Source organism: Mesocricetus auratus, unplaced genomic scaffold (genome assembly GCF_017639785.1).
Source record: "Mesocricetus auratus isolate SY011 unplaced genomic scaffold, BCM_Maur_2.0 Super-Scaffold_100676, whole genome shotgun sequence".
NCBI classification, from domain to species: domain Eukaryota; kingdom Metazoa; phylum Chordata; class Mammalia; order Rodentia; family Cricetidae; genus Mesocricetus; species Mesocricetus auratus.
The window spans coordinates 183,128,666-183,155,139 of record NW_024429266.1 but is presented as its reverse complement, the minus strand read 5'-3'; the positions used below and the strand labels follow the sequence as shown (position 1 = coordinate 183,155,139).

Genomic DNA, 26,474 nt, shown 5'->3' with positions numbered 1-26,474 from the left:
TCACAAAGGTGGTGCCTCCTTTGAGCAGCGGCTTCAAGGCTTTGCCTCGGCCTCGGCTTCCCAGTGTCTGAGAGGTCTCTGCTGGGGGCAGTCCCTGGGCTAGAGTTACTTCCTGGTCTTTGCCCCTACCCGCCCTCCTGCTGCTCTGTCAGTTTGAGCTCCAGGTGGAACAGCAGGCGGCTCCTCCCCTTCCCAGAGAAGTCTGCCCTGGCAGGCCTGCAGCCTGCTGGACTGCCTCGGGCCCCTGGGGAATTCGGCTGTGGTGGGCGGTCTCGGGCAGTCCCGCCCCAGCTCTCCTTCCCTCGGAGACCTGTAGGCCAGGGGCTCGTCCTCAAAGTGCCATAGGTTTGACAGGCTGGAGGAGGAAGTGGCTGCGAACCAGAGTATTCTTCCTGAAGGCCTTGCAGGATCCCCGAGCAGCTGTGCCAGTGGATTGGCCCCGCCCCCGTCGCCTTTGCCCGTGACTTCCCCCACTCCTCCAGGGAGATGCTGTCCCGAGGGTAAGTCTCCTCTGCCACCTGTGTTCTACAGACTCTGTTAGTCTGGGCAGACGGGCATTGTTCACACTCTACAGTCTGTCACCACCATCACCCCTGCCCCGGGTCAGCTTCCTGTCCCTGTGAACGTCCCTTCTCACAGGATTCAAGGCCCCAGGCCCACTCATATTCCTCTGCCTCCTTTTTCTTCCTCAACCCCCCACCCCAGATGTGATTGTCTTTTCTCATTTTTAACCTCCGCTTCTGCCTCCGGCTTAGGACCTGTCCCCACTGGGTAGTTCACCTCGCCTCAGACATGACAGTTTGAAGGCACACTGGAGAAAGCTCGCCCACTTCTAGGCAAATTCCCCCTTACTTTGGACCCTTGGTTCCATTGTGTCCCTTCATTGCTCCCCAAAGGGAGTAAACTAAGATAATAAATGGTGGGCATCATGGCGGGCAGGCACTGCTTACGACGGTGGTGCACGCACCTGTCTGGGGCAGATGTGGTGCACTGTCTGGGGCAGATGTGGTGCATGCATGCACCTGTCCGGGGCAGATGTGGTGCACTGTCTGGGGCAGATGTGGTGCATGCATGCACCTGTCCGGGGCAGATGTGGTGCATGCATGCACCTGTCCGGGGCAGATGTGGTGCACTGTCTGGGGCAGATGTGGTGCATGCATGCACCTGTCCGGGGCAGATGTGGTGCACGCACCTGTACGGGGCAGACGTGATCTCTGTTTAGAGAGTTGGCATTCCAGCCAGAGATGACAGAATGAAGAAACAGGCCATACCTAGGGATGGCTGAAGTTTTCATGCCCAGAAAAGGAAATGTGTAAGGTGATAGTAGCTGATGTAAGCTGGAGGTACAACTGGCAGAAGGCGACAGGGAGGCCTTCCTGATGAGGTGACATTTGAGCTAAGACCTAGTGATGAGATAGAGACGGACATATTGTGATCAGCAGAAATAGCGAGTGCGAAGCCGGAATAGCCAGTGTCCATTCCAGAGGGAACCCATGGGCAGCCTACTTGGTGTAATTGGGATATCATCAGTGAAAACCCACTCAGAGAGTGCTGGTGACTTTGTGGATTACTTGTGCCAGAGCCCTACTGAGTCTTGCTTGTCATGCTCATGTGAGCCCTTCTGTTTGCACTCTTCCCGGCCAGCGTGTGCCTTGTCACTATCTCTGAGGGTGGTACTGAGACTTTCCAGCTGTCTTGGCAAGGCATCTCCCAGTACAGAACCTTTGCTTGATCCTTCAGCCTGGACTCGAAGGCCTCTGTCGCTGGGGTCCAGCCCCTTGAATGCTCAGGCTTGGCTGCATTGATTGGCTCCACTGAGCAACCCAAGTGCATGCTATGCGTGCCACCTCTGTGTCCTGGTCCAGTCGCCTGTGGGGATTGCCTGCTCCTTCATCTCCCAGCATGCTTTGCTGTACCAGTCATCGGCTTTAAGCCTGTTATAGCTGCTGTGGCAGACAAATCTCAGGTGTTTTTCACCTTCCCACTCAAGATTCACTCAGAGCTTGTGACTCTGGGCAAGTTACTTAACATGTCTGAGTTTTCGTTTTTGTTTCTAAAACTGGGATAGTAACAAGTAAATAGTATTGTCACAAGCAACAGTAATACAGTTGTCTCAGCCGGGTATAGTGGTGTATGACAATACTAAGGAGACTGAGGTAGGAGGATCTTGAGTTTGAGGCTAGCCTGAACCACATAGTAAGATCCTGTCTAAATAAGTAAAGGATAAAAACAAAAAATAGGGTTATGGTCAGTGGTAGAATACTTGCCTAGCATAAAAACCTGAGTTTGATCCCTTTCACAATAAGTTAAAAAATGAATAAAATAGAGTAGAATAAAATAAAATAGTCATCTGCTGGTGTCCATGGGGGATTGATTGCAGAGTGACCAGAAGATACCAAACTGTACAGGTGTATTTGCATGTAACCTACACATGTACTAACTAATGCATACTTTACATCCTCTCTGAGTATTTACCTAATACAATGTAAATGCTATGCAAACCATTATACTGTATTACTGAGGAAATTATGGCTTGGGGTAAAGGTCTGTACCTGTCCAGTAGAAGCATAAATTTTTCTCTGTACTTGGCCAACTTCACAGAGCCAAAAGTGGAAGGCAGAATCCATCGTAAAACGTTACAGCTGATGACATGAAAGCATACCACTTAGCAGTTAGTTACGGGGGTGAGATGACCTCCCAAGGCCGGCATGTGCCGTCACACTTGGCCTTCTGTCCCAGGCTTCAGCCTCCTGAAGAGTGGGCTATGGGTATGAGCCACCACACCTGGCTGCTTTGTTCACTTTTAGGTCTGAATTTAGGAAATCTTACTGAGCTCACTTATTGGGTGGGGATACCAAGGCTCAGAGAAGTCCAATAACTGTATAAGGTTGTTGTATCCTGTCTTTGGTACCCAAGGCCTATCTTCCTCACATCATCATTGATCTGGATGTCTTCTTCTATCCCCTGCTTCTCAAAGGAATTTCTGTCTCTTCTAGATACCAGGCACTTGCATTTAGAACTGTCAGCCTCCTTGAGTCTGCTTAAAGCAAAGACAAAATCCCTATGTCCTAGGCGGCCAAAGGGCCTTGCTTCTGGGGGACTGCCATTATTTGATATCCAAATTACACCGAGTAGGCTGCCCATGGGTTCCCTCTGGAATGAACACTGGCTATTCCGGCTTCGCACTCACTATTTCTGCTGATGACCATACTCGTCTACATGTGGGAGCAGACCAGGAATCACACATGTAACATGTGTGTTTGTGGGTTTTCTCACTGGACACTTCTCTGGGTTGGACTCTGAAGGTTGGGACAGGGACAAGCCAGGTTGCTGGTAGATCCCGCTGTGCTGGAACTAACTTTGCATGTGGTCTTCCTGACCCTTGGGGTGAGCTTAGTCCATGAGAGTTCCAGATGTGTCATAGTACACATCCCAGCATGTAAATACCCAATGCTGTTAGCAAGAAGAGAAAGGGAGGGAGAGGTAGGTCAAGGGATACTTGATGTCGCCAAGAATGATAAAAGACTTGTTATAGAGGGTTAGCTTTTGTTTTCTAAACAGGGTCTTGCTGTGTACCCCTGGCTGGCCTGGAACTCTTTATGAAGCCCAGGCTGGCTTCAAACTTTTACTTATCCTCTTGCCTCTGTCTTCCAAGTGCTGGAACTACAGCCATTGAACCTAGCAAGACTCTGAAACTCAGGGCTTCCTACATTCTAAGCGAGCATTTGCTTAGCATGTTTGGGGCCCTAGGTTCAATCACTAGGACTGCAGAAATGCAAAATGAATTAAATAAGTAAGAAAAAGAAATAGGGTGGAGGCTTTGTCTCAGTGATGCTGCCTGCATAGGAAAGGGACAGGGTCAGGATCTCATTGTATAGCACTGAATGTCCTGGAAATCACTCTGTAGACCAGACTGGCCTCAAACTCAGACATCTACTTGCCTTTGCCTCCCAAGTGCTGAAATTAAAGGCGTGCACCAACATGCATGGCTAGGGCCTGGGTTCTCATTCCAATATGGGCCTGGGTTCTCATTCCAATATGGGCCTGGGTTCTCATTCCAATATGGCAAAAATACCAAAACTAACCAACTAAAACACCACAAATAACCCCCCTAAAGGATATAAGGGGCCCTGCCCCTGCTCTGTTCTCCAGCAGCCTGTGGTGCTCCCAAAGGAAGACACCAATAGGAGTTTATTTTTCAAGATAGGGTTTCTCTGTGTCTTTGGAGGCTGTCCTGGAACTAGCTCTTGTAGACCAGGCTGGTCTCGAACTCACAGAGATCTGCCTGCCTCTGCCTCCCGAGTGCTGGGATTAAAGGCATGTGCTACCACCATGGCCCAGCTTCTTCTTTTTTTTTAATTATTCATTTATTATGCATAGTTTTTTTTTAAATCTGTATACATGCTTGTACCCCAGGAGAAGGCATCAGACCTCATTATAGATGGTTGTGAGCCACCATGTAGTTGCTGGGAATTGATGCAGTGCTCTTAACTTCTAAGCCATCTCTCCAGCCCCCATGGCCCAGCTTCAATATCTTGACTCTTCTGTTGAACAGGTTGTTTTTCCTCTGCTCTTGGCTTGGTAGTATTTGATTTTTTTTTAAATTTCTACTGAGGATTACATACACAGGTCATCATTAGACTTTGGGCCCAGAGCTTTTAAAGGTTACTATCCCTGTGAGCATCTGTCACCAACCCTAGCTTCCAGGACACACACACAAACACACACACCTATCTGCTTGCTCAGAGTCAGGGTAGAGGAGAGAGGCCTGTAAACAGTCTCTGAAAATAGAAGAGGCCCATAATTGACTGTACTGCCTGAGGTTTTTTTTGGGGGGGGCTCTCTGCTGTGATAGTATCTCTTTTGGACAAGGAATCCATTGACTGCTGTTCCAAATTTGGGTCCTGAGGGCTGACAGGCAGTATTTACAAATCATTGGCTTTGAAACTAAACTATTTAGGTCTGAATCGGGCAATTTACGAAGTGTAAGGCCTGGGGGCAATTCCTCAAACTCCTTTAGCCTCAGTTTCCTGGTCTGTAAAGTGGGTGTAAAGATAGTGCCTGTGTATTGAGGCTGTGGTGAGGTGTAACTCACAGGAGGCATGTAAATGACATTGTGGCAACGAGTCTGGCATGTGGCAACACTCCATTAAATGACAGTATCACTGCACAGGTCATTATTAGATTGTGCCAAAGAATGCTGAGTAGAAGCAGCTGATGGAGAAGGAAGAGATGATGACCTAAAGCCCAGGAGGGGTCACAGGTGTGAATCTTGGCCTGGGGGCGCCGAGGGGCATACACATGTGTCCGTACCTCTTCATGTGTTCAGTGCCCTACTCCTGTGCCTTTGATCGCTGACTGTGGGAAGTGGGCCCTCCCCCACCCCGCCACCCTCTGCTTCTCTTCCCTTGCTCTGAAAAGAGAAGTACAAGTGAGTTCCCCCAAGGGGTCGGCCGCGCCCCTTCCTGTCTCCGCCCTACTGGCTGCCCCGGCTGCCCCAGGCCAGTCGAGTGGTAGCTGGGGAGCAGGTTGGGGCTGTAGGAGGCTGAGGCTCTGAGAGAGAGCCTTGCTTGAGGCTCAACCCTAGAGTTTTCCCCCCTGCCCAGACAGGCTGTTCCCTCTACCTTCTCTGCAGCCAATTCAGCCAGAGCCCCAGGATGGTGAGGTAAGGGCCTGGAGCCCATGGGAGGTGGGAAGGAAGGGTGGCCAGGCGCCCGGGGACATTACCTCAGCACTCTGTGCACTTTCAGGTGGTTTCATCGGGACCTCAGTGGGCCTGATGCAGAGACCCTACTCAAGGGCCGGGGAGTCCCTGGGAGCTTCCTGGCTCGGCCCAGTCGCAAGAACCAGGGTGACTTCTCCCTCTCAGTCAGGTGAGTGGCCTTCCGGAGATTTGAAGCTCGTTGCTTGGGTCCTGAGCATTCTTCCTTTCTCTGCCTCCCGGTGTCCCCGCCTGTAGCCCTAGTGTGTCCACCCCGTCCTGTGTGCCTGCATTCAGGCCATCGGCCTGTCCCCCGCTCCACTTCTCCTGTCCCTGGGGCCTCACTCCCTGGTGCCTTGCAGGGTGGATGACCAGGTGACCCATATTCGGATTCAGAACTCGGGGGACTTCTACGACCTGTATGGAGGGGAGAAGTTTGCGACATTGACAGAGCTGGTGGAGTACTACACTCAGCAGCAGGGCATCCTTCAGGACCGAGATGGCACCATCATCCACCTCAAGTACCCACTGAACTGCTCGGACCCCACCAGTGAGAGGTGAGGCTCTTGTCCTGATGGCTGGCCCTCTCCCTTGAGACCAGTGTGGAGGAGGGAGCACCCTGCCCAGGTGACCTGCTCACAGTTGGTTCCTCATCCCTGCCCTTCCATTCTGCAGGATTCCTGCTGTCTAGCAACCTAGTCCTGAGAGTGACAGCGAGGCCACTCCTTGTGGCTGGTGTGTCTCATCTGGTTGACCCTATTGCTAGAAAGCTCTTCCTTCTATGGAACTCTGTTGCCTTCCCCCGGCTCTCCACAGTCTGGGCCTGTTAGGCCCCCATGTTAGGAAGGTCTTGGAGATCCACTGTTATTGGGATACTCAGGGCTTTATCTCAGTCAGCAACACAGGAGGGTGGGGTTGCAGAGCTTGGGTGCAGCAAGGTCATTGATATAGTCACAGGTATAGAGGGGTAAGGGCCCAGGCTTACCTGTGGAGACACTCAGGATATCCCTCACTAGCGCTGCAAAGACATGGCCCCCACAGCTGGGCTGGCTGTTCTTGTGTGGTGTCCCCAGAGCATGGGCAAGGAGAGGCACATACATAGATGTCCCTCATTGCGCAGTAGCTCGTCTTAGCTGAACAGCATAGTGACCCACACAGCTCCTCCTGAAGTAGAGGGCAGTGGAATACCACATGGACTTCTGGGGCCATGCATGCCAACCTGTTCTTGTTCTGTGTTTGTGTATTTACTGTTGAAATTACTCTGAACCTTGACCCCCACCCCCGACTCCAGACCCTCTGCTGGGGCCTGAACCCTGGACCTTGTGCTTGTTGGGTGTGTGCTTTGCCGCTGAGCTGCTTCCCAGCAGTTTGTAGTCTTTTTTGAGATTTGTGCCTACAGACTTAGCTCAATATTTTTGTTCAAGTCACTGATTAAAACTTGGACCTGGAAGCCTAAGGCCTGTGGGTCAGTTGGTAAAGTGCCTGCCTGCATAGTGTGCATTAAGCCCTGGGTTTGAATCTCTGCATTGCATAAACCTGGTGTGCTGACATACGCCTGCAATCCCAGGTGGACGCAGGAAGACCAGAAGTTCAAGTTCATCCTCAACTACATAGCAGTTTTGAGGCCAGCCTGGGCTACCTGAAACCCTGACCTAAAAAACAGAAACAAAAAAAGGTAGAACTTGAAAGATTGGGTTGTAAAAGCCCCTGTGGTCCACCTCTGGAGGTCCCTTTCCAGCCAACACGAAGAAGCTGGTCTACACTTCTTTGAAGGCTTTCCTCTTCTGGTGGTGAATGGAAAGGGAGGGCGCGCCTCATGCTCTCTCCTCCCCTCCTGCCTGCAACACTGAAGGTGGTTCGGCCTCTCAGATGTGCTTTTTGTCTTCCCTGGTTGCTGTCAGGCCAGGATCTGCTCTGTTAGAGGAGAGGGACTCTGGAGGCATAGCAGAATTGTCGCTGGTGTGTTCCTGTGGTAGGGGAGGAGGTGGAGCTGACCGGTGGGTGTCAGAGGAGCAGGATGGGCGAGCGGGGAAGCATGCATCACTACATGGGCGATACACCACGAGAGGGGTGTGTGGATGACGCCGAGAGGCACTCTGGATGACCAGGAAGCTTAGTTTTATCCCTAACCCTGGGGTGTGGGGAAGCCATGGCCCAATTCTCCTCGTGTCCTTGCCCTGCCTCTTCTGGGAAATTTGCATTTGTCCCCTCAGTGGTGAACTCTGCCTGTGGTCAGTTCACATTTGCATGGAGACTTCCTCATCCTGACCCTGAGGGAAGGAGCTGAGCCTCCTCACATTGCTTGGGGGCCCTGGCCTGTCCCCCAAGGTAGGCTGGGGTAGCCCAGGACATCTGGGTTGGGGTAGGAGCCTCAGAGGGGCCCTGAGCTACGGTGTCCTCTGGGCAGCGTTGAGAAGGATCAGGGCTGAGCTCCACTACCCACACCCCAATCCTTGCGGTTGGAAAATGCTGCCCCCCCTGTCCCTGAGCTGAAGAAACCTCACTTCTCACTCTCTCCCCAGAAGGAGTTTTGTATTTTTTCCATCACGTGGTTTCCTGTGGGGCTAGGCATTGTGGGGCTACAGTTTCCTCCTGGGAAGGGGCGCTTCACGGAAAGGTCCTTAGTTCTGCTTTCTGCCCTACAGCCCCTCGGAGCCCTTCAGACACACCATCCTGGGCTCCCTGGAGCCCTGAGACTACCCTCCTCAGTGGAGTGTTTGTGCCCCCACATCCCTCAAGAGTTTTCCATTGGTCCTTCCAGACTTCCGTCTCCTCCACAACTATTGCCTTCTGTGCTTCGGGTTCATCTAATTTTACTGCCCCTCCTTTAACCCAGTCTAAGTCTACATTTCATGGGGACAACTCTTTTTGTCTCTCCAAACGTTCTGGGTTTTACTTGCCTGTTTGTTGTAAACAGTCAGAAGAGTCTCTGGGTTTTTGTTAGAACACTATGTAGACCAGGCTAGCCTCAATTTTACAGTTATCCACTTGTCTCTGCCAATCCGGGGCTGGAGTTACAGGTATGCATCACCATGCCTGGCTGTTTTTGAGACAGGCTCTTACTCTGTAGCTCAAGCTGTCCTGAAAGTCACCCATAGAGCAGGCTGGCCGCATTGAGGCAGTTCAGCCTCCTGATTATGAATGTGAGCTAGGGCTACATAGAGAAACACTATCTCAAAAAACAAAACAAAACAAAACAAAATAGACAAACAAAATAAAAGCGAGCCATCCACTCGGGAGGCAGAGGCAGGGGGATCTCTGTGAGTTCGAGGACAGCCTGGTCTACAGAGTGAGTTCCAGGACAGCCTCCAAAGCAATACAGAGAAACCCTGTCTCGAAAAACCAAAAAAAAAAAAAAAAAAAAAAAAAAAGCGAGCCATCATAACCCAGCTATTTATTTATAGAAATAGAAGCAGGTGGGTCTTGTTTGTGTTTTGAGACAGGGGTTTCTCTGCATATCCCTGACTGTCCTGGAACTCTCTCTGTAGATCCACCTGCTTTGTGCAGGATTAAAGATGTGTGTCACTACGTAGATCATGCTGGCCTCAAATTTACTACTTTTCTCATGTTTCCCGAGGAGCTGGGACCCTAGCTCCAAGCCTGGTTCTTTCCTCTCAGCATTTTTGTGAGATTGTAATGGATCTAAATGCCGTGGTGGATTTGAAAGCTCATAGCCCAGGCCTGGCGGGTAGCAGGTATCAGTGCTCACTGTGGGGCCTGCCCACCATCTCTTCAACACCCCTAGGTGGTACCATGGCCACATTTCTGGAGGACAGGCAGAGACCCTGCTGCAGGCCAAGGGTGAGCCCTGGACATTTCTTGTGCGTGAGAGTCTCAGCCAGCCTGGTGACTTCGTGCTGTCCGTCCTCAACGACCAGCCCAAAGCTGGCCCAGGTTCTCCACTCAAGGTCACTCACATCAAGGTGATGTGTGAGGTAAGTCAGCTGCGCTGTGGGGAAGCCTCGTGCTGGAACCTCAGCGGGAGGGTCTTCTCGGGTTGGGTTTGAGACTGGGGTGCCAGGAGGGGGACTTAGCCCTGAGGGGTGGCCCTACTTGGTGTCCTTCAGGGTGGACGCTATACTGTGGGTGGCTCAGAGACCTTTGACAGCCTCACAGACCTGGTGGAGCACTTCAGGAAGACTGGGATTGAGGAGGCTTCGGGCGCTTTTGTCTACCTGCGCCAGGTGAGGGGCCAGCCCCTTGCCTCTTGCTTGCCCTTGGGCCATCGGAGACGTGTGCTTCTGCGGTCTCTTAGCCGCTGACTTCCTGCCCTCTGCCACCCCAGCCTTACTACGCCACTCGGGTAAATGCAGCCGACATCGAGAACCGGGTCTTGCAACTGAACAAGAAGCAGGAGTCGGAGGACACAGCCAAGGCGGGCTTCTGGGAGGAGTTTGAGGTGTGTTCTGGGGACAGTGGGGCTGGGTCACCCTGCCCTCTTTATGAGCCTCTGACATGGCTATGACCTATGACCTGTGACCTCTCCACCTGTGGATGTGCCCCGGGGCGGGGGCTCAATTCTCTCACATTTCAGAGTCTGCAAAAGCAGGAGGTCAAGAACTTGCACCAGCGCCTGGAAGGGCAGCGGCCGGAGAACAAGAGCAAGAACCGCTACAAGAACATCCTTCCCTGTGAGCACCGCGGCTCCTCCCCTCACTGCCCCCAGATCCCTACCCATGCCATCGTCTCCTCAGAAGCTCCGCCCCTCAACCCCGCCCCACTGCCCATGCCATCCTCTCCTCAGAAGCTCCGCCCCTCAACCCCGCCCCACTGCCCATGCCATCCTCTCCTCAGAAGCTCCGCCCCTCAACCCCGCCCCACTACCCATGCCATCCTCTCCTCAGAAGCTCCGCCCCTCACACCCCACTACCCATGCCATCCTCTCCTCAGAAGGTCCACCTCTCCACTGCCCTGCAGAGCTCTCCTTGCCCAGGAAGCCTCTTCACCTTCCAAGAACCTCTCCACAGCCACCAGGCAATTACCCTTGCCAAAACTGCCACCCTCTGCTCTCGAAGCCTCTGTCCCCACCCCAGACACATTTGTCCCTGCCTGCTGCCCTGTCCTCCATGAGTCTATGACTTCGGAGACGAGAACAGTTGTTAGCTTGGGAAGGGGCTGCCCCAGGGCGTGGCCCAAGCTGTTTCTTCTCTCCCCTTGCCAGTTGACCACAGCCGAGTGATCCTGCAGGGACGTGACAGTAACGTCCCTGGGTCTGACTACATCAATGCCAACTACGTCAGGGTGAGTGGGGTGGGCCGCGTGGGACAGACATGTCCCTGACAGCTCCCTGTCTTGGTCCAGTGCCTCTGGGAAAACTGGACTGGTTTCTTGGGTAGGGGGATGGAGGTACAGGCACGTCCTATGCCCAGTGACTCACAGTCCTGGCCTGGGTCTCTCTGTGCTTGCATCTAGAACCAGCTGCTAGGTCCCGACGAGAACTCTAAGACCTACATCGCCAGCCAGGGTTGTCTGGAGGCCACAGTCAATGACTTCTGGCAGATGGTGTGGCAGGAGAACACCCGCATCGTCGTGATGACCACCCGAGAGGTGGAGAAAGGCCGGGTAGGGCGACCCCCGCTTCCTGACGCCTCCATTTTCCTCCTCAGTCCTTGCTCACCACCACACACGAGTAAGATCAGAGGCTCGTGAGCTGGCTCACAGGCCATGTGCTTGCCGCCAAGCCTGACATCAGGAGTTCAATCCTGGGACCCAGGTAGGAGAGAACTGACTTCCGCAAATGGTCCTGTGACTGCTGCGTGCATGCTGTGTAGTACATGTGTACCCATACATGGACACTCACACAGAGACCTAATTTTATGTGTGTACATACACACCTCAGTGGCAAAGAGCCATTACTTGTTAGAAACTGAGGCCTGAGGTAAAGTCTCCACTATACACTGTGACTCCTGGACACCCAGCTCCCCCGAGCTCCAGGTGCTCGGGACCGATGATACAGCCCTGCACTTGCCCGGTACAGGAAGCCTGGGTTCCATCCTCAGCACCTAGAAGTCTTTACTGTCAGCCCCCTTGTGCAGTGGGAGGTTTTCCTCTCAGAAGCACATGGATCCAGCTGCTCTCTCTGAAAACCCTTCCGTGCCTCCCACTTGCTTCTGGGATGAAACGCTGTCCCTGCAAGCCTGGTGGCTTCCTTCCAACCCATGCTTCTCCCGGTGCACACCTCCTAATGCATACCTCCTAATGCACGCCTCCTAATGCACACCTCCCAGTGCACGCCTCCCAGTGCACGCCTCCTAATGCACACCTCCCAGTGCACGCCTCCCAGTGCACGCCTCCCAGTGCACGCCTCCCAGTGCACGCCTCCCAGTGCACACCTCCCAGTGCACGCCTCCCAGTGCACACCTCCCAGTGCACACCTCCTAATGCACACCTCCCAGCGCACACCTCCCGGTACACACCTCCTAATGCACACCTCCCGGTACACACCTCCTAATGCACACCTCCTAATGCACACCTCCCAATGCACGCCTCCCAGTGCACGCCTCCCAGTGCACGCCTCCCAGTGCACACCTCCCAGTGCACACCTTCTAATGCACACCTCCCAGTGCACACCTCCCGGTACACACCTCCTAATGCACACCTCCCGGTACACACCTCCCAGTGCACGCCTCCCAATGCACGCCTCCCAGTGCACACCTCCCAGTGCACACCTTCTAATGCACACCTCCCAGTGCACACCTCCCAGTGCACACCTCCCAGTGCACACCTCCTAATGCACACCTCCCAGTGCACACCTCCCAGTGCACACCTCCTAATGCACACCTCCCAGTGCACGCCTCCTAATGCACACCTCCCAATGCACACCTCCCGGTGCACACCCCCTGGTGCACACCTCCTGGTGCACACCTCCTCTACTGGTCTGAGCGTGTCAGGCTTCTGAAGGCACAAGATGGTTTTTGCTGTCTGTGTGTGTCACCTGTCTATGTATCACTCCTTGGCCCAGGACACGGACAGTGTCTGACTTGGTAGTGCTAGGGATGGAACTCCTAGCTTTGTACACGCTAAGAACATGCACTTTCGGGAGGCAGAGGCAGGCGGATCTCTGTGAGTTCGAGGCCAACCTGGTCTACAAGAGCTAGTTCCAGGACAGCCTCCAAAGCCACAGAGAAACCCTGTCTCGAAAAACCAAAAAACCAAAAAAAAAAAAAAAAAAGAACATGCACTTTCAAACTGTGTCCACCATCTCTGCTCAGTAGGTATAGCATCAGTGGTCACTGGATAGACTGTACGGTTAGATGGCTGGTCAGGCCTTATCAGGTGGTGGTTAGCCTGAGGCCAGATCCCAGGTCAGATTTTGAGCAGCTCATCCATCTTTACCAAACGCCCCGTGAGAGGTGGGGAAAAGCCTCAGATGATGGTGAGCATTTGCATGAAAGCATAAGGAGTGGAGTTCGGGTCCTCAGCAACTCTGGTACCTTCTGGGCGGGCAGAGGGGCTTATTCACAATTCCAGCTTTGGAATGAGGATACAGGGGATCTCCAGATCAAGGTGACTACCAAGACTTGCCACAGTGAGCTCTGGGTTTGACTGAGACACCGGCCTCGGTGAATAAGGTGCAGAGTGACGGAGGATGACTCCTAGTATGGATGCTATGCCTCCCCCCACGATTGTACCTATGCACCTGTGCAAAAAAATTCACTATGCCTTGGGGCCCGGAAAGCCCCAGAGGCCTGCTCTGTGCTTTACCCCTTCCCATCTCTCTTTTCAGAACAAATGTGTCCCGTACTGGCCGGAGATGGGCACTCAGAGAGTCTATGGGCTCTACTCGGTGACCAATTGTGGGGAGCATGACACCTCAGAGTACAAACTTCGCACTTTACAGATCTCCCCGCTGGACAATGTGAGTGTCCCCAGGCCTGGCACATCCCAGGAGCCTCTCCTTAGATTCGTGCTCCAGTTTGGGTGGGTGCGACACGGATATTGTGTGGAAGCAGTAGGTACTGACTCTGTCCTTGGCCTAGGGGGACCTGGTTCGGGAGATATGGCACTACCAGTACCTGAGCTGGCCTGACCATGGGGTCCCCAGTGAGCCTGGGGGTGTCCTCAGCTTCCTGGACCAGATCAACCAGCGACAGGAGAGCTTGCCCCATGCAGGGCCTATCATTGTGCATTGCAGGTGAGAGGGGTAACCGGAGGTAGTTTAAAACACAGCAGCTGGGGCTACAGAGATGGCCCAGAGGACCTGGCTTGATTCCCAGCACCTACACAGTGATGTATAACCTTCTATAACTCAGTCCCAGGGGATTCAACACCCCCATAACCTACAGTGACACTGCATGCACATAGTGTACAGACATTCATGCAGGCAGAACACCCCCCCCCAAAACAGCAACTGACGAGTGACCAGTGCTGTCAGCAACACGGATAGGGACTCACTGAATGCCGTCCCTGACCCCGCAGTGTCTTCCAGGCTCCCTCGCTCCAGGCCTGTGGGTGGGCCTGGTTGTGGGTCCTTGGGTTTCTCCTGTCACTGCTCATTGCTGGGCGTGGTGGCTAAACCTATAGTCTAGCATTTGGGAAACTGAGACAGGAGGGTCATGAGATCCAAGCCATATAAGTAAGATCTTTTCTTTCTTTCTTTCTTTCTTTCTTTCTTTCTTTCTTTCTTTCTTTCTTTCTTTCTTTCCTTCCTTCCTTCCTTCCTTCCTTTTTTAGACAGGACTTCTCTGTGTAACAGTCTTGGCTCTCCTAAACTCACTTTGTAGACCAGGCTAGCCTCGAACTCACAGAGATCTGCCTGGCCCTGCTTCCTGATTGCTGGGATTAAAGGCGTGCGCCACTACACCAGGCATAAGACCTTGTCTTTAAAAAAAGTTTCTGTGCATTTATGTGTATGTATACTGTATCTTTGTGCTTGTGTGTGGGTATGTCTCTGTGTGTGTGTGTATGTATCTCTGTTCTTGTGTGTGTGTGTATATGTATACATATGTGTATATCTGTGTGTCTGGGTATGTATAGATATATGTATGCATATATCTGTGTGTGTGTGTGTATGTCAGTGTGCATTTCTTTTTTTTTAATAAATTCTTTTCAGAGATGGAAGACTGTTTTGTTAGTCTCCTTTTTTAAAGATTTATTTATTCTGCATACAATGTTCCATCTCCATGTTTTGCCTGTACACCAGAAGAGTGCATCAGGTCTCTTTACAGATGGCCTTCATGTGGTTGCTGGGAATTGAACTCAGGTCCTCTGGAAGAGCAGGCAGTGCTCTTAACCTCTGAGCCATCTCTCCAGCCCTTGTCAGTGTGTATTTCTGTGTGTACAATGTATGACCTGGGGACACAGGAACCAATTTTGTCCCCTTCCTCCTCTGTCCCTGTAACCCCAGGCCTGTGGAAGCTTTAGACTTCCTCCTTCCCCCACTGACAACTGTTCTGCAGCTAGGCTGGGAGTACCCCCATACTGTCTTCTGTCTTGGGGGCCAAGCTCTGTACTCTATCATCTTGGGGACAGCTCATCCCCAAGAACTACCTTTCTGCTACCCCTCCCCCACTCACACAGTTCTTGAAATCCCCATGGCCTTTATTTAGAAATTACAGGAAGGAAGTGGTATGGGGGTTTATTTTTGACAATCTGAGTGTGAAATTAGACAGCTCAACTTGCGGTACCAGCCTCATGGACTGGACTGTAGGCAAGTCCGGTGTCTGCATCATCTGTTTGCCCGGGTGTGGGAGGTAGGGGTAGGGGGAGGTGAGGGAGGGTAGAGGGCATGGGAAAAGGGAGGCACTTTCTCCACTGCATGTGTCCTGGGCTAGTCCTTACGGTTTTGCCATGTTGAAGGAAAGCGAAAGGGAGTTCCATAGAAAGGACAAATGGCACCCCTTCCCTGTGTGTGCGTGTGTGTGTGTGTGTGTGTGTGTGTGTGTGTGTGTGTGTGTGTGTGTAGTTCTGGGGATAGGACCCCAGGGCCTTAAGCATGTGAAACACATGCTTCACCACCGAGGCATACCCTAAGTAAAATGTAACTACGTGTGTGTCTGTGTGTGTGTGTGTGTGTACATGTGTGGGCATGTCTGTGGAGGCCAGAGGTCCTAGCGTTTTTTATATGGTTCTCTTCTATCTATCCATATCTGTGTCTATCTATCAATCTGTCTGTCTATCTATAGTGCATGTGTCTCATTCTATGTGGCTCAGTGGCCTGGAACTTGCTAAGTAGACCAGGTTGGCCTCGAATTCACAGAGGTCAACTTCTGTCTGCCTCCTCAGCACTGGGATTAACATACCAGGCTCTCCACCTTACCTTTTGAGACAGGGACTGTCACTGAACCTGGAGCTTACCACTTCAGCTCGGTTGGCTGGTCAATGAGCTAACCTGACCTCCTAGTAATGGGTTATATGGCTGCTGTGCCTGGCCTTTATGTGTGCCCTGGGGATCTGATATCAGGTTCTCATGCTTGCTTGCAGGATGGTTCCCTGGGTCACCACACCCATCCCAAATGTAATTTGTTTGTGTCTTCCTATGAAGACTGGGCTGGCCTCCCGAGTGCAGGGATTAAAATCATATGCCACCATACCTGGCTCCAAATGCATCTCTATTTTGTTTTTTCAGACAGCCTTGGCTGTCCTGGAACTCACTCTAGACCAGGCTGGCTTCAGACTCAGTGAGCCACCTGCCTCTACCTCCCGAGTGCTGGGATTAAAGGTGTGCACCACCCCAGCCCCCTCCAGATGTAACTCTTTAAGGCTGGAATGGCCTGAGGAGCAGGCAGGACAACGGCAGGGGGTAGAGCTCTGTGTTTTCCAAGGGATGAGGACAGCCATCAGTTGGGGAGAGTGAGGAGTGGGAGCAGAAATCTGGGGACAAATGCTGGGAGGAGGGAAATACAGGCACCTGCTTGTCCATCCTGTGACTGGGCAGAGGAATGGGCGCAGATGTGGGCATACACCCACTACGAGGGCCTAATGGCCTGTATCCATCCCTGACCCTTGTGGCTGGGGCTTTAGGTTCTTCACGCCTTACCTAGTGCTGGGGTTAGCCTGGGCCTCCCCATTTCCTGGGCAGAGCTGGGCCTCTGATGGTGGTGCCTTTTCTCTGCAGTGCTGGCATCGGCCGAACAGGCACCATCATTGTCATTGACATGCTCATGGAGAGTATTTCCACCAAGGGTGAGGGCACTGGGGAACGAGGGTGGGGGAGGGACAAGCAGTCCCCTGGCCTACACTGAAGTCCCATGCCACCCTTGTCCAGGGCTGGACTGTGACATTGACATCCAGAAGACCATCCAGATGGTACGGGCACAGCGCTCTGGCATGGTGCAGACGGAGGCACAGTACAAGTTCATCTATGTGGCCATTGCCCAGTTCATTGAAACAACCAAGAAGAAACTGGAGATCATACAAGTGTGTCCAGAGTGGGGCTGATGGGTGGTAGGGGTGAGTGGGCGTCACCCAGTCCTGCTGGTACCACCATCTTCCCACCACACCTTTGCCCACAGTCTCGGAAGGGCCAGGAGTCGGAGTATGGGAATATCACCTACCCTCCCGCTATGAAGAGCGCCCACGCCAAGGCCTCCCGTACCTCCTCCAAGTGAGTGGTCCTGCTTGCCCTCCCAACATCTTCCCCCTTCTCCTGCCCAGCCTTAACTGTCCTTTCTGGAGTGGACTAGTGTGGAGGTTGGAGAGATCCTGGTTCGAGGTCAGCCTTCGTCCTGCTACCTCTGTTCTTAAGTATTTTCTGAAGTGGGCATTGTTACTACGTGTGGGCCCGTGCTATGGCCCAGCTGTGGACTCGTGTGTGAGTGCAGTCTCTGTCCCAGGGAGCTTTGGGTCTAGTGAATGGACAGTGAGCAGGTTATCTCGCTTTCCTGGCTTCACTAAGTGAGCGTGAGTCTGGAGGGGCTGCTAGCAATGGGTCTGGCAGAGTCTCCAAATGCCTTCTGCCCCCGCTGCCCCCGGCGCCCAGACACAAGGAGGAGGTGTATGAAAACGTGCACAGCAAGAACAAGAAGGAAGAGAAAGTGAAGAAGCAGCGGTCAGCAGACAAGGAGAAGAGCAAAGGCTCCCTCAAGAGGAAGTGAGCCGGGTATTCGGCTGCAGGTGGCCATGGTGAGGCCCCTTCCGCGTGGTCTCCTCTCCCTGCCCCTCCCTCTCCACTCCTGACATGCGCGGGGTGGTCACGATCACACGCTATCCTGCCGGTGTCCCCAGATCTCCTTGTGTCCTCTCCCCAGGCCCCAGATGCCCTCTGACCCACTTCCTGTCTTTTATCTGCAGCAGCAGCAGCAGCCCAATCCCCGCAGAGGCCTCCAACGGGCAGATCGAGACCTGTGGCCCCCACACACCAGCCCCAGGACCACCCATCCTCATGTATTTAAATGGCGGTGGTCCTCTGAACCTGTATATAGCCCAGCAAGTCCCCAGGCAAAGCCAGACTTCTTGTAAATAAAGCCCCTGGACCACTGTGTGCTGCCTCCAACTCTGTGTGCCCCATGTATCCAGGGACTAGGGGCAGGGTGGGACCGGGGTGTTGTGTGTGACTGCATGGAAGCTCAACTTTGTGGTCGGATAGGCCAGTTCTGGATGCTGCTTCAACAGCGGCCTGTGGTATTCCTAAGGCTTAGCCTGCTCTGTGTTCAACCCTCTCTCACTCGTGCTGGGGATGGAACCTAGGTCTCTATGTGCTTGACGAGTGCTCCAGCCTTTCTGCAGCAGAGGGTGGTCTGGACTCATCTGCCCTCTGGGCTCCATAGTGAAGATGTGGCAATAGTGAGTGCCAATAACAATGGCCACTGCTACATTACAGGCTGGCAACAGGCCCAGGCACTATTTAAACGACTATAGAATTAATGAATTAATCCTAGGTGCTTTACTTCCTGTGTTATTTATTTTTTGTGGCACTGGGGACAATGCTCAGGCCTCCCACGTGCCAGGGAGTGAACAGCTCTCTCCCTGGCTCTCAGTCTGGGTACCTTTATTTTCCTGCTTGTACAGCGGAGAAAACTGAGACACAGGGAGATCAAATTCACTTGTTCAACATTCTAGGACCCACTGGCCTTCAGAGTCCATGTCCTCAGTACCATACAGACTCAGCAGGGCCCACCCCAGAAAGATTTGCCATACAACCTGCTGTTGGTTGATAGATCCAACAACTAGGAAGATTTTTGGGAGGGACTGATCTAGCTTCCCCAGATCTACAGTTCCCAAAGCACACGGTGACATCTTCTGGTCACTGAAGGTCATTTTATTATTTTGTCCCCCTTCCTTTCCTTTTGTCTAGAGTTGGGTTCTTCATCTGTAACTTGAATCTCCTGGCCAGCTAAGTGTGCCAGCCATACCTTGGAAAGAGCTGGCTTCCACCCTGGGAAAAGCGAAGGATAGCACATTGGCCTGAGGGCCTGCTGCGCCATGGGTCCTAGGGTAGTGCTGGGAGCAGTTGAGGGTGACAAGTTAGCGTATCCTACTGGGACTCGGCCGAGGTCTGGGAGACCCAGCCAGAACTAGTCCACAAAATTACAAGGGAAAAGTATGGAGAACAAAGAGAGAGTCCGCTCTGGGCGTGAGCAACATGATAGCTCCCTGGAGCTATGGCCCTCCAGGGGGTGCATGGGTGGGGCATCACCTGTGTGCTGCAGGGCCCCTCTCCCAGCAACTCGGAACCACATGGAAGGAAGGCCCATCCTGCTCCTCTACTGCCCTGGGCTAACTCTTCCAGGGCTCTGCAGAGAGGTGGGTTCTCTAGAGAGGGTGGGGTAGTGGGGGGTGGGCGTGTAGAGCTAGAGCAGGTTCCAGCTTTCCTCACACCGGCGTGGACGCTTCAACATCAGGGTAAAACCAAAGATCTGGAGGCCTGCGGCAGAGGCTAGGGGATCCACAGGTCTGGTGGGGTTTCCATCTTTCCCAGTTCCCAAGGGTTTGTCCAACTCTGGCTTAGCACTGGAGAGGGGACACAGACCAATGCCTGCCTAGCTGACCCCACACTGACCTCAGGGAGGCTCCTCTGACTCGGCCTGAGGGCAGGGTTGGAGGCCTCGGAGGAGAGGACTTTTAGTTTGGAGAAGGTGCCACTGCAAGGGGATCCAAAGATGGCCTCTCCCTTTATTCCTTTAGAAACAGGGAAAGCCGAGGCAGGAGAAGAAAGGCCGCCAGAAAGGGCGGGAGGCCTGGTGGGGTGAGCCAGGCCCCAAAGAGGAGGTGCCCAGGGCTGGTGCTGGGAGGGAAGGAGTTAAGGCGGAGAGGGGGCAGCCTATGGCAGGAGGACACACCTGTGCGCAGGGCAGCAGCGGGCGGGGCCCAGGTGAGGCGCCAGCGCTGCCCGGCAGGTGAAGAAGGAAGAGGAGGCCAGGCGGCTCTAGGCGGTCGAATCCGGGGCCTCGATACCCCTTCCTTTCTTCTGCACCACTCTGAGGGTCAGGCGGGTCTGGTGCCAGGTAAAGGCCACGGATCACGGGGTCCTGGGGCTGCGCTAGGAACTGTGGAGCGCAGTGAACTGGCGTGTGTTGGGGGCAGGGACGGGCTGCGGGGGGTAGGGGGCTGGCTCTCAGGCGGACAGCGGAGGGGTGAGGAAGGGCTGCTACAGCTGATTTTGGACTCAGTGATGGGCAACTCAGGGTCCGCCTGGAGGTGAGCAGCCAGGCTCACCCGGAAGTGTCCCAAATGACGCGGAGGTGGGGGATGGGAGCCAGAGATCTCCGGCTTCTCCCAGGGTGCTTGGGTTTAGCAGGACTGATCTTGGAGGTGGACTGGTCGGGTGGGGGCCCTCGTCTTACCCCGCAGTGTTTGGGTGCTGGTTGGGAGTCTCTAATACTGCCGGGTAATGATGGAGGCCCCTGTCCCCGTGTCAGCGTCGTCCAGTGCCTCAGGCCCCTGGCCCCAATCCGGTAGCAAACTCCTTCGACTCCACGTACGCTTGAAAGCCCCTTCTCCTGAGTTAAGTGGCTCTCGGGTTGGCCGCTCGCCCACTGGAGGAACACAGTGGCCCCAGCCCCTCCTCCAGCCCAGTGCGGTTTGTCATCTGGTAGATCCAGAACCTACCTGAGGCCGACCTTGGCCTTGGGATTGTCTACGCACAGCCAGCCAGCCAGCTAGCCTGCGGCGGCTCGGCTCTCTCGCTCAGGTGTAGTCTGGTCTTATGTTGGCCGGCTCTGGGTCCATCTTCCAGTGCAGTGTTGGATGGTTGAAGTATGAAGCTCCTAACACTGTCTGGTAAAGATGGCTCCCGGGTCAGTTCCCGCAGCAGTGACCTTCTTGGAGCCTCGAAGACCGTGGAGGCCACCAGACCAACAACCTCCGACCTTTAACCTTCTGGATGGGGTGTGTATGTGCGAATCACTTGGCAAAGGGGAACAATGGGAAAGAGACAAAATGGCTGCCTTCAGAAGAGCAGCAAGATTTGGAAACACATTTGGTCTCTTCCATTGTCTTTTCAGAACATGAATGTCAGTGACCAGTGGCCGGTCTTAGGCTTCCTAGACCTCAGGAGAGATCCATCCACTCCCTTCAAGAACCCAGGCTGCTGACTTTACTCAAGGCTCACCTCTTCTCCGATTGCATTGTTTTATGGTTTCACATATTTATCTACCCAGAAGGGAAAAGGATGGCAAGGCTTCTGGTGAGCTACAGATATGAGTAATGGCTTAATTTTCCAGTACTCGAGATGTAGTGTCTTCAGAATGAGATCATCTGTGGAAAAATAGGTTGTTTAGCTGGGCTCCTGGGCTGTGGGGGTGGGAAGCCCACCCCCGGTCTGTAGGGAGAACCTATATGCAAATAGCTCATTGTACCTGGTGACTAATGACAGTGCAGGTAGCCCAGTGGGACTTTGGAACCCTGAAGCCCTCAGGAGGAACACGAGATCTCCCCATAGCTACCCAGAAGCTGGTTACCAAGGAAGCAGCTCCCGTTGGGGTCATCAAGTTTTTAGTTAGGCTCAGCAAAGCCACAGCTGCTCCAGCTTCGAGCAAGATGTTATTAAATCAGCGGGTTCGTTTGGTAGACGCGGAGGGTGCGGTGAAGGAAGGGGTGTAGCTGGGCCGTTGGCTGAGGTCTGCTGCTCCCAGCTTAGGTCCTGTTTTGGAGCCAGCAGACTCTGAGGACCTAGCAAAGGCCAGACTGCTTGTGCCCTCTGCTGGCAGAGACCCAGAGTGCACCCTATGTAACCCATGCAGATGCAAAACCTTGGCTTCAGTTTAAGTAATAAAAATTTTATTGAGAATTTCTGGGATGGTGGCTGTCTCCCCCCATTCTGGGAGAGGGACAACAATGTAGGAAATCACTGAGAAATCACAGTGTCCCCCGCAACTCCCAGGTCAATACAGGGAGGAGGAAAAGCCCTCTGAAAGAGTTGGTCTTCATCTTCCTTAATCCAAGAGGGCAAGTACAGAGGAATCCATCACATGATGCTTGGGTCAGGGTGGGGTGTGCTTGGCCTCCCTAGCTGGCTCTTCAAAACTGGACGAGAAATGCATCTACTCCTTCCTTTGTTGGTTGAGTTCTAGATGGTCACAACTCATTTCTTAGCCTTAATGAGGCTGTCACTGTAGAACAAAGGGAAAACATTTGATGTGTGAGATGCAGAACATTCCAGACTATCCCCTCTTCCCAAGTGGAGGTGTGACTGGGGAGGGAGGTATAGAGACAGGACCAGCAGGGACTCCACAGGGAGGATGCAGTCTGCCACTTACCTTCCCCTACAGCCAGCACATCATGGAGTGAACAGGAAACAGAAAAGAGAGGTATATGATTAGTCAGTTCAGGCCCCAGCTGCTCTAGACCCTTGTGTCCCCCCTTCCCCCACGACGACTGCTCTTTTGGCCACTTTCTGTGGGGTCCTGACTTTCATTACCAGCACAGCAGCATTCAGGTTCTTACGCAGGGACACAGAACACCGTTGGCCATCACTTTCCACTTAACTATTTATAAATAAAATGCCTTTTACACAAGTGTTTCTATTTTGTTTCATAAAGTCAGTCCTACAGGGTGTAACACAGGAACTGCCAGGCAGAGACACCTACTTTTCTGACTTTGGTGTTCAGAGAAACTGTCAAGGGCCCCATGACTACCGTATCGGAGTCCAGAGCCCAAGGGACCAGATGTAGGCGCTCAGTTCTCTGCACAGTGGCAGCTCTTACCGAGTGAAGCTTTCATCTTGTAGATTCAGGACAAGGTTGTCAGCTGTGAGATAGATGCGGTTCTGGGATGTGGCAATCTACAGGAGAGGGATGGATGGCTGTGTTAGCAGAGGTCTCAAGTCTGGTCCCCGTGACTCAGTGGTCCACCCAGTGGAAGACAGTAACAGGCTCCTGGTCTAGTCCCAAGTTCCAAGCAGTGAGAAGCCTTGGTGTTACACTTCCGTAACAGTCATAAACACAAAGCCTCTGACTCTGGGGGACGAAGGGTACCCAGGAGACTCAAGTAAGGTTCTAATCCCCATTGTGTGACTGTAATGGAATACTCTCCCTTTCAACGGGCAGCCCTGGGAGAGTGAGGCCTTTCTCTCACCGTCTTAGAGATGTTCTGGGCAGCCCGGATCTTTCGGAGCTTGATATAGCCAGGATTCTTGCTCAGTGCTTCTCCAAGGTAAGCAGACAGGGTTAAGGGTTCATCTAGGCCAGGGTTACATCTGCCATCCCACCCCCGCAGAGTCCCCTGGGCTGTCAGATTCAAGGTTGTGCTCACAAGGCTACTCACGCTTTGGCCACCTGCTGTGGGCCTCCCTGCAGGGTGCTGCCAAGAACTGAGGTGGCAGCAGACTTGAAGGCAAGGCCAGAATGCTGTTGATCTGGCCTTAGAGTGGGGAGTCGGGCCTCGGGCAGCCCCACCAAGATCTCAGATCTCACGAGTCACCCCTCCCCACCCCAGAAGCCAAGGGTCAGTAGGCTGTCACATTCGCCTTAGTCTCATCAGCCGGCCCATCGGGGAGGATGGGAAGTGGGGCGTCCCAGGGAGCAGGCCATGAGCTCTGCAACACAAGGATATCATCTTGGCAGCCTCAGCCTCCCCTTCAGCCTGCACGATCTTCTGGCGCTGTTCTTGCTTTGCTTTTTCCACCAAAAACTGGGCCCGCTGGGCTTCTTGCTGGGCTGTGGTGGCGAGTGAGTATTGTTATGGCTGTGGGGTGGTAAGAACCCAACCACATGGAGGCCCTCCTCCCACGCCCAGGAGCCCACTGAGCACTCTTCCGGGGACTCACCCACTTGTTTGGCTTCTACAGCTGCTGTGTACTCTCGGCTAAAGCTCAGCTCGGTGATGGCTACATCGTCCAGGATGAGGCTGAAGTCCTTGGCGCGCTCTGTCAGCTCTCTTCGGATCAACAGGGACACCTGGGAACAAGGGTGGAGAGGGGAGGGGAGGGGAGGCTTGAGGGGATCAGAGAACTGGAAGGAAGGTGGTATTGCTGTAACCATCTGAATACCAGAGCTCCTGAGTATGGGCAGCAAACCAACCACACTTCTTAAGTCCTCAAACATTCGCCAGAAAAAACCCGGTTCAGTCAATGTCTTCACGTGACAGACGAGGCAGCAACATGACTGCCCTATGTCACGCTGACCCCTAATCTTCCCTTTATTCCATGCAATATATATATTTATATTCCACTGCCTAGCTTCCTGCCAAGCGAGGAAAGAACGCCTTTGGAGACGTGGGTAAGACTGTATTCCCCATTGTTTTCTTCTATGCTTCCTTAACACTGACCGGTATCAGGTTCTACAGTTGTTTCTCCTTATTTCCCAGAGTGACAATCAGTGCAGCTTTTCCCACGTTAAACTGGCTGGGCAGCCAGGGATAACCCTAAACGTCTGATCCTTTTGCTGCTACTTCCGTAGTGCTAGGATAACAGGGATGTGCCACACCTGGTTTAAATAATGCTTGGGATTAAATCCAGGGTTTGTGCCTGTTAGGCAACTCCCAACCCCCTCCCACCCCATCCTTCTATTCTATTATATAAAATGCTCCCTTTTAGTACCCTGGACCAAAAGGAGACACGCTGCTGCCATGCAGACAGTGATAGGAATCAGACCTGAGCCCGTTGGGTAATCAACTGCGAGGCATTGAACTTGGCCACCACACTCTTGAGCACCTCGTTGACAATGGACGGCAGCACCCGCTCCTCATAGTCCAGCCCTAGGCGCTGGTACATGCTGGGGAGCTCCTGGGCATTGGGTCGGGACAGCACACGCAGGGAAATGTTCACCATCTGCAGGTCTGAGGGTGAGGCCAGTAGTGACTGGTTAAAGCCAAATTCCTCCTCTCCAAGCACTTTCTCTCACGAGTGCTTCCCACCATGTCTACCTAGCCTAACACTCCTCTGGGGAGAAGAGGCTACGCCAGCAAGGAGGACACAACACAGGTGAGACAGATCCTTGTTTGCTGTGAGCCTTCTACTAGTCCAGCTGACTCTATTTTTTTGCTACTGGGCTTGGGGCACCCTCCAGTGTGGACACCACCACAACTGTGGTCTCCCCTAGACTCCAAGGACTCAAGAACCAGCGTTCCCAAGTTCTTACTTCCAGGGCTTAGCGAATTAATAAACATCACACACCAAAAACAGCACATCACTGTGGGCTACTTGCCTCCGTGTATACACGTGAATGAGGCAGAGGCCTGGGGAATGTCAAAGGCGGGGCTTCTAAGTATGGTCTAGAAGGAAACAGCTAGTGAAGAGTGGGGCAGTCTCTCCAGAGCAAGGTATACTGCAGATGCAACCAACGAGTCAACACAAAAGGCTTGGATCTAGGGAGCAAGGAAGGCCGAGAGGAGAGGCAACTCTCGGATTCAGCTTGTGCTAGGCAGAGAGTAACGTTAAAACGTGCAAGCATACCCAGTGCTGGACGGTACTGTGCTAAGTCATGAGGCGTGCTCTTTTGAAGACGTAGAAACCCAGACCTCAGAGACACCACCATTTCTGGTCGCTTGCCAGGCTCGTTCCCACCTGCCACCCAGCTCCCAACTGCCCACACCTACCTTTGGAACCTGTGGGGGAGGAGATTTTCCGGGGTCTGGCCCGAATGTCATAGATGATGGGGTACTGGAACCAGGGGATCCTGGAGAGGAGAGGTCAGGGACAGGAATTGGGAAACGGCAGTTTCACTGATTTGGACCAGTTTTCCCTCACCTCTTTGGGCCTGCTCCTCCCCATGACCACAGACAAGGAGCTATCTCTTTTCCCTTTGGAGAACAGCCCTTATGCACTGCTGGAGTGTCGGAGCAGCACCGAATCCTGGTGTAAGTCTCGCTACGGCCGTCAAGGGTGAAGGGTCAGGGCCCGTGCGCTCTGCCCGCCATTACCTAAAGTGAAGGCCTTCGGCCAGGATTGTGTCCTGTTGCACGCCGCCGATCCGGTTAAAGAAGATGGCTCTATGACCACCTTCCACTGTGGAGAGAGGGGTGGGAGTCAGGGCAAGCTGCTGCTGATCAAAGTACTGGGCGGCGCGAGTGGGTCGGGGACGCGGGAGACGGTCGGCGCGAACACTTTGGGGAGGCAGGCCAGTGGGGTGCGGACCGCGAGGTCTAGCCAGCGGGAGGAGGTGGCTCACCGGTGAACACGGATTCGCGGACGCCATAGGCCACGGCCCCGGCCCCCAGCAGCAGCTTCAACGCCGTGCCCATGCCCCGAGGCCCGGCGGGCAGCCGTCCCGCTAAGTCCTTTAAGTTCTGGGCCATGTCTGATCCTCCGGAAGGCGGCGGCACCGGCGGTCAGGAGGTGCTGCCCGCCAGCTTCTACCCCGCTCCAGGTTACAGACCTCGCTCTGCACACGAGGATCGGGGGCCGCGGGGCTCGCGGCAGAAAGGGCACCGGAAGTGCGCTTCCTTCTGAACCCGC

General features: G+C 53.6%; 2 protein-coding genes, 2 long non-coding RNA genes and 1 other non-coding gene across 7 annotated transcripts; 2 read left to right on the top strand and 3 right to left on the bottom strand.

The window, feature by feature from the left end:
• Positions 1–202: 202 nt before the first annotated feature.
• Positions 203–18,120, top strand: Ptpn6 (protein tyrosine phosphatase non-receptor type 6). Of its 3 annotated transcripts, none has more exons than XM_040738182.1 (16): positions 203–500; positions 5,751–5,873; positions 6,064–6,258; positions 9,447–9,636; positions 9,769–9,885; positions 9,987–10,100; positions 10,236–10,332; positions 10,863–10,942; positions 11,114–11,263; positions 13,428–13,559; positions 13,681–13,835; positions 16,758–16,825; positions 16,908–17,059; positions 17,155–17,246; positions 17,622–17,764; positions 17,930–18,120. In XM_040738182.1, the coding sequence occupies exons 1-15, from the start codon at positions 487–489 to the stop codon at positions 17,734–17,736; spliced, it is 1,794 nt and encodes a 597-aa protein (XP_040594116.1). In that variant the 5' UTR covers positions 203–486; the 3' UTR covers positions 17,737–17,764; positions 17,930–18,120. The 3 variants fall into 3 exon arrangements, with proteins under 3 accessions (XP_040594116.1, XP_040594115.1, XP_040594117.1); XM_040738181.1 differs by having other exon boundaries at positions 205–500; positions 17,933–18,120; XM_040738183.1 differs by lacking the exon at positions 203–500 and adding an exon at positions 5,480–5,665 and having other exon boundaries at positions 17,933–18,120.
• Positions 18,121–18,881: 761 nt separating this feature from the next.
• Positions 18,882–19,914, bottom strand: LOC121137063. The gene is made up of 2 exons (XR_005874275.1): positions 19,641–19,914; positions 18,882–19,016 (listed from the first exon to the last, which is right to left on the bottom strand). It is a non-coding gene; the product is annotated as an uncharacterized LOC121137063 (long non-coding RNA).
• Positions 19,915–19,930: 16 nt separating this feature from the next.
• LOC121137062 lies at positions 19,931–21,869 on the top strand. Its single transcript, XR_005874274.1, has 2 exons — positions 19,931–20,085; positions 21,085–21,869. It is a non-coding gene; the product is annotated as an uncharacterized LOC121137062 (long non-coding RNA).
• Phb2 (prohibitin 2) lies at positions 21,838–26,470 on the bottom strand. The gene is made up of 10 exons (XM_005066019.4): positions 26,188–26,470; positions 25,940–26,024; positions 25,616–25,695; positions 24,672–24,856; positions 23,847–23,976; positions 23,633–23,736; positions 23,156–23,233; positions 22,786–22,862; positions 22,339–22,344; positions 21,838–22,191 (listed from the first exon to the last, which is right to left on the bottom strand). The coding sequence occupies exons 1-10, from the start codon at positions 26,312–26,314 to the stop codon at positions 22,164–22,166; spliced, it is 900 nt and encodes a 299-aa protein (XP_005066076.1). The 5' UTR covers positions 26,315–26,470; the 3' UTR covers positions 21,838–22,163.
• Positions 23,309–23,564, bottom strand: LOC121137371. Its single transcript, XR_005874623.1, has one exon. It is a non-coding gene; the product is annotated as a small nucleolar RNA U89 (small nucleolar RNA).
• Positions 26,471–26,474: the final 4 nt, after the last annotated feature.

Coding starts and splice junctions, on each gene's coding strand:
- Phb2 (XM_005066019.4), bottom strand. CDS start 26,314: ATGGCCCAGAACTTAAAGGACTTAGCGGGACGGCTGCCCGCCGGGCCT. Junction 23,234..23,632: donor AGGCTGAGGCTGCCAAGATG/ATATCCTTGTGT, acceptor CTGTCTGCTTAC/CTTGGAGAAGCACTGAGCAA. Junction 22,863..23,155: donor CCCAGAACATCTCTAAGACG/GTGAGAGAAAGG, acceptor CCTCTCCTGTAG/ATTGCCACATCCCAGAACCG.
- Ptpn6 (XM_040738182.1), top strand. Junction 13,836..16,757: donor CCTATCATTGTGCATTGCAG/GTGAGAGGGGTA, acceptor TTTTCTCTGCAG/TGCTGGCATCGGCCGAACAG. Junction 17,060..17,154: donor AGAAACTGGAGATCATACAA/GTGTGTCCAGAG, acceptor CTTTGCCCACAG/TCTCGGAAGGGCCAGGAGTC.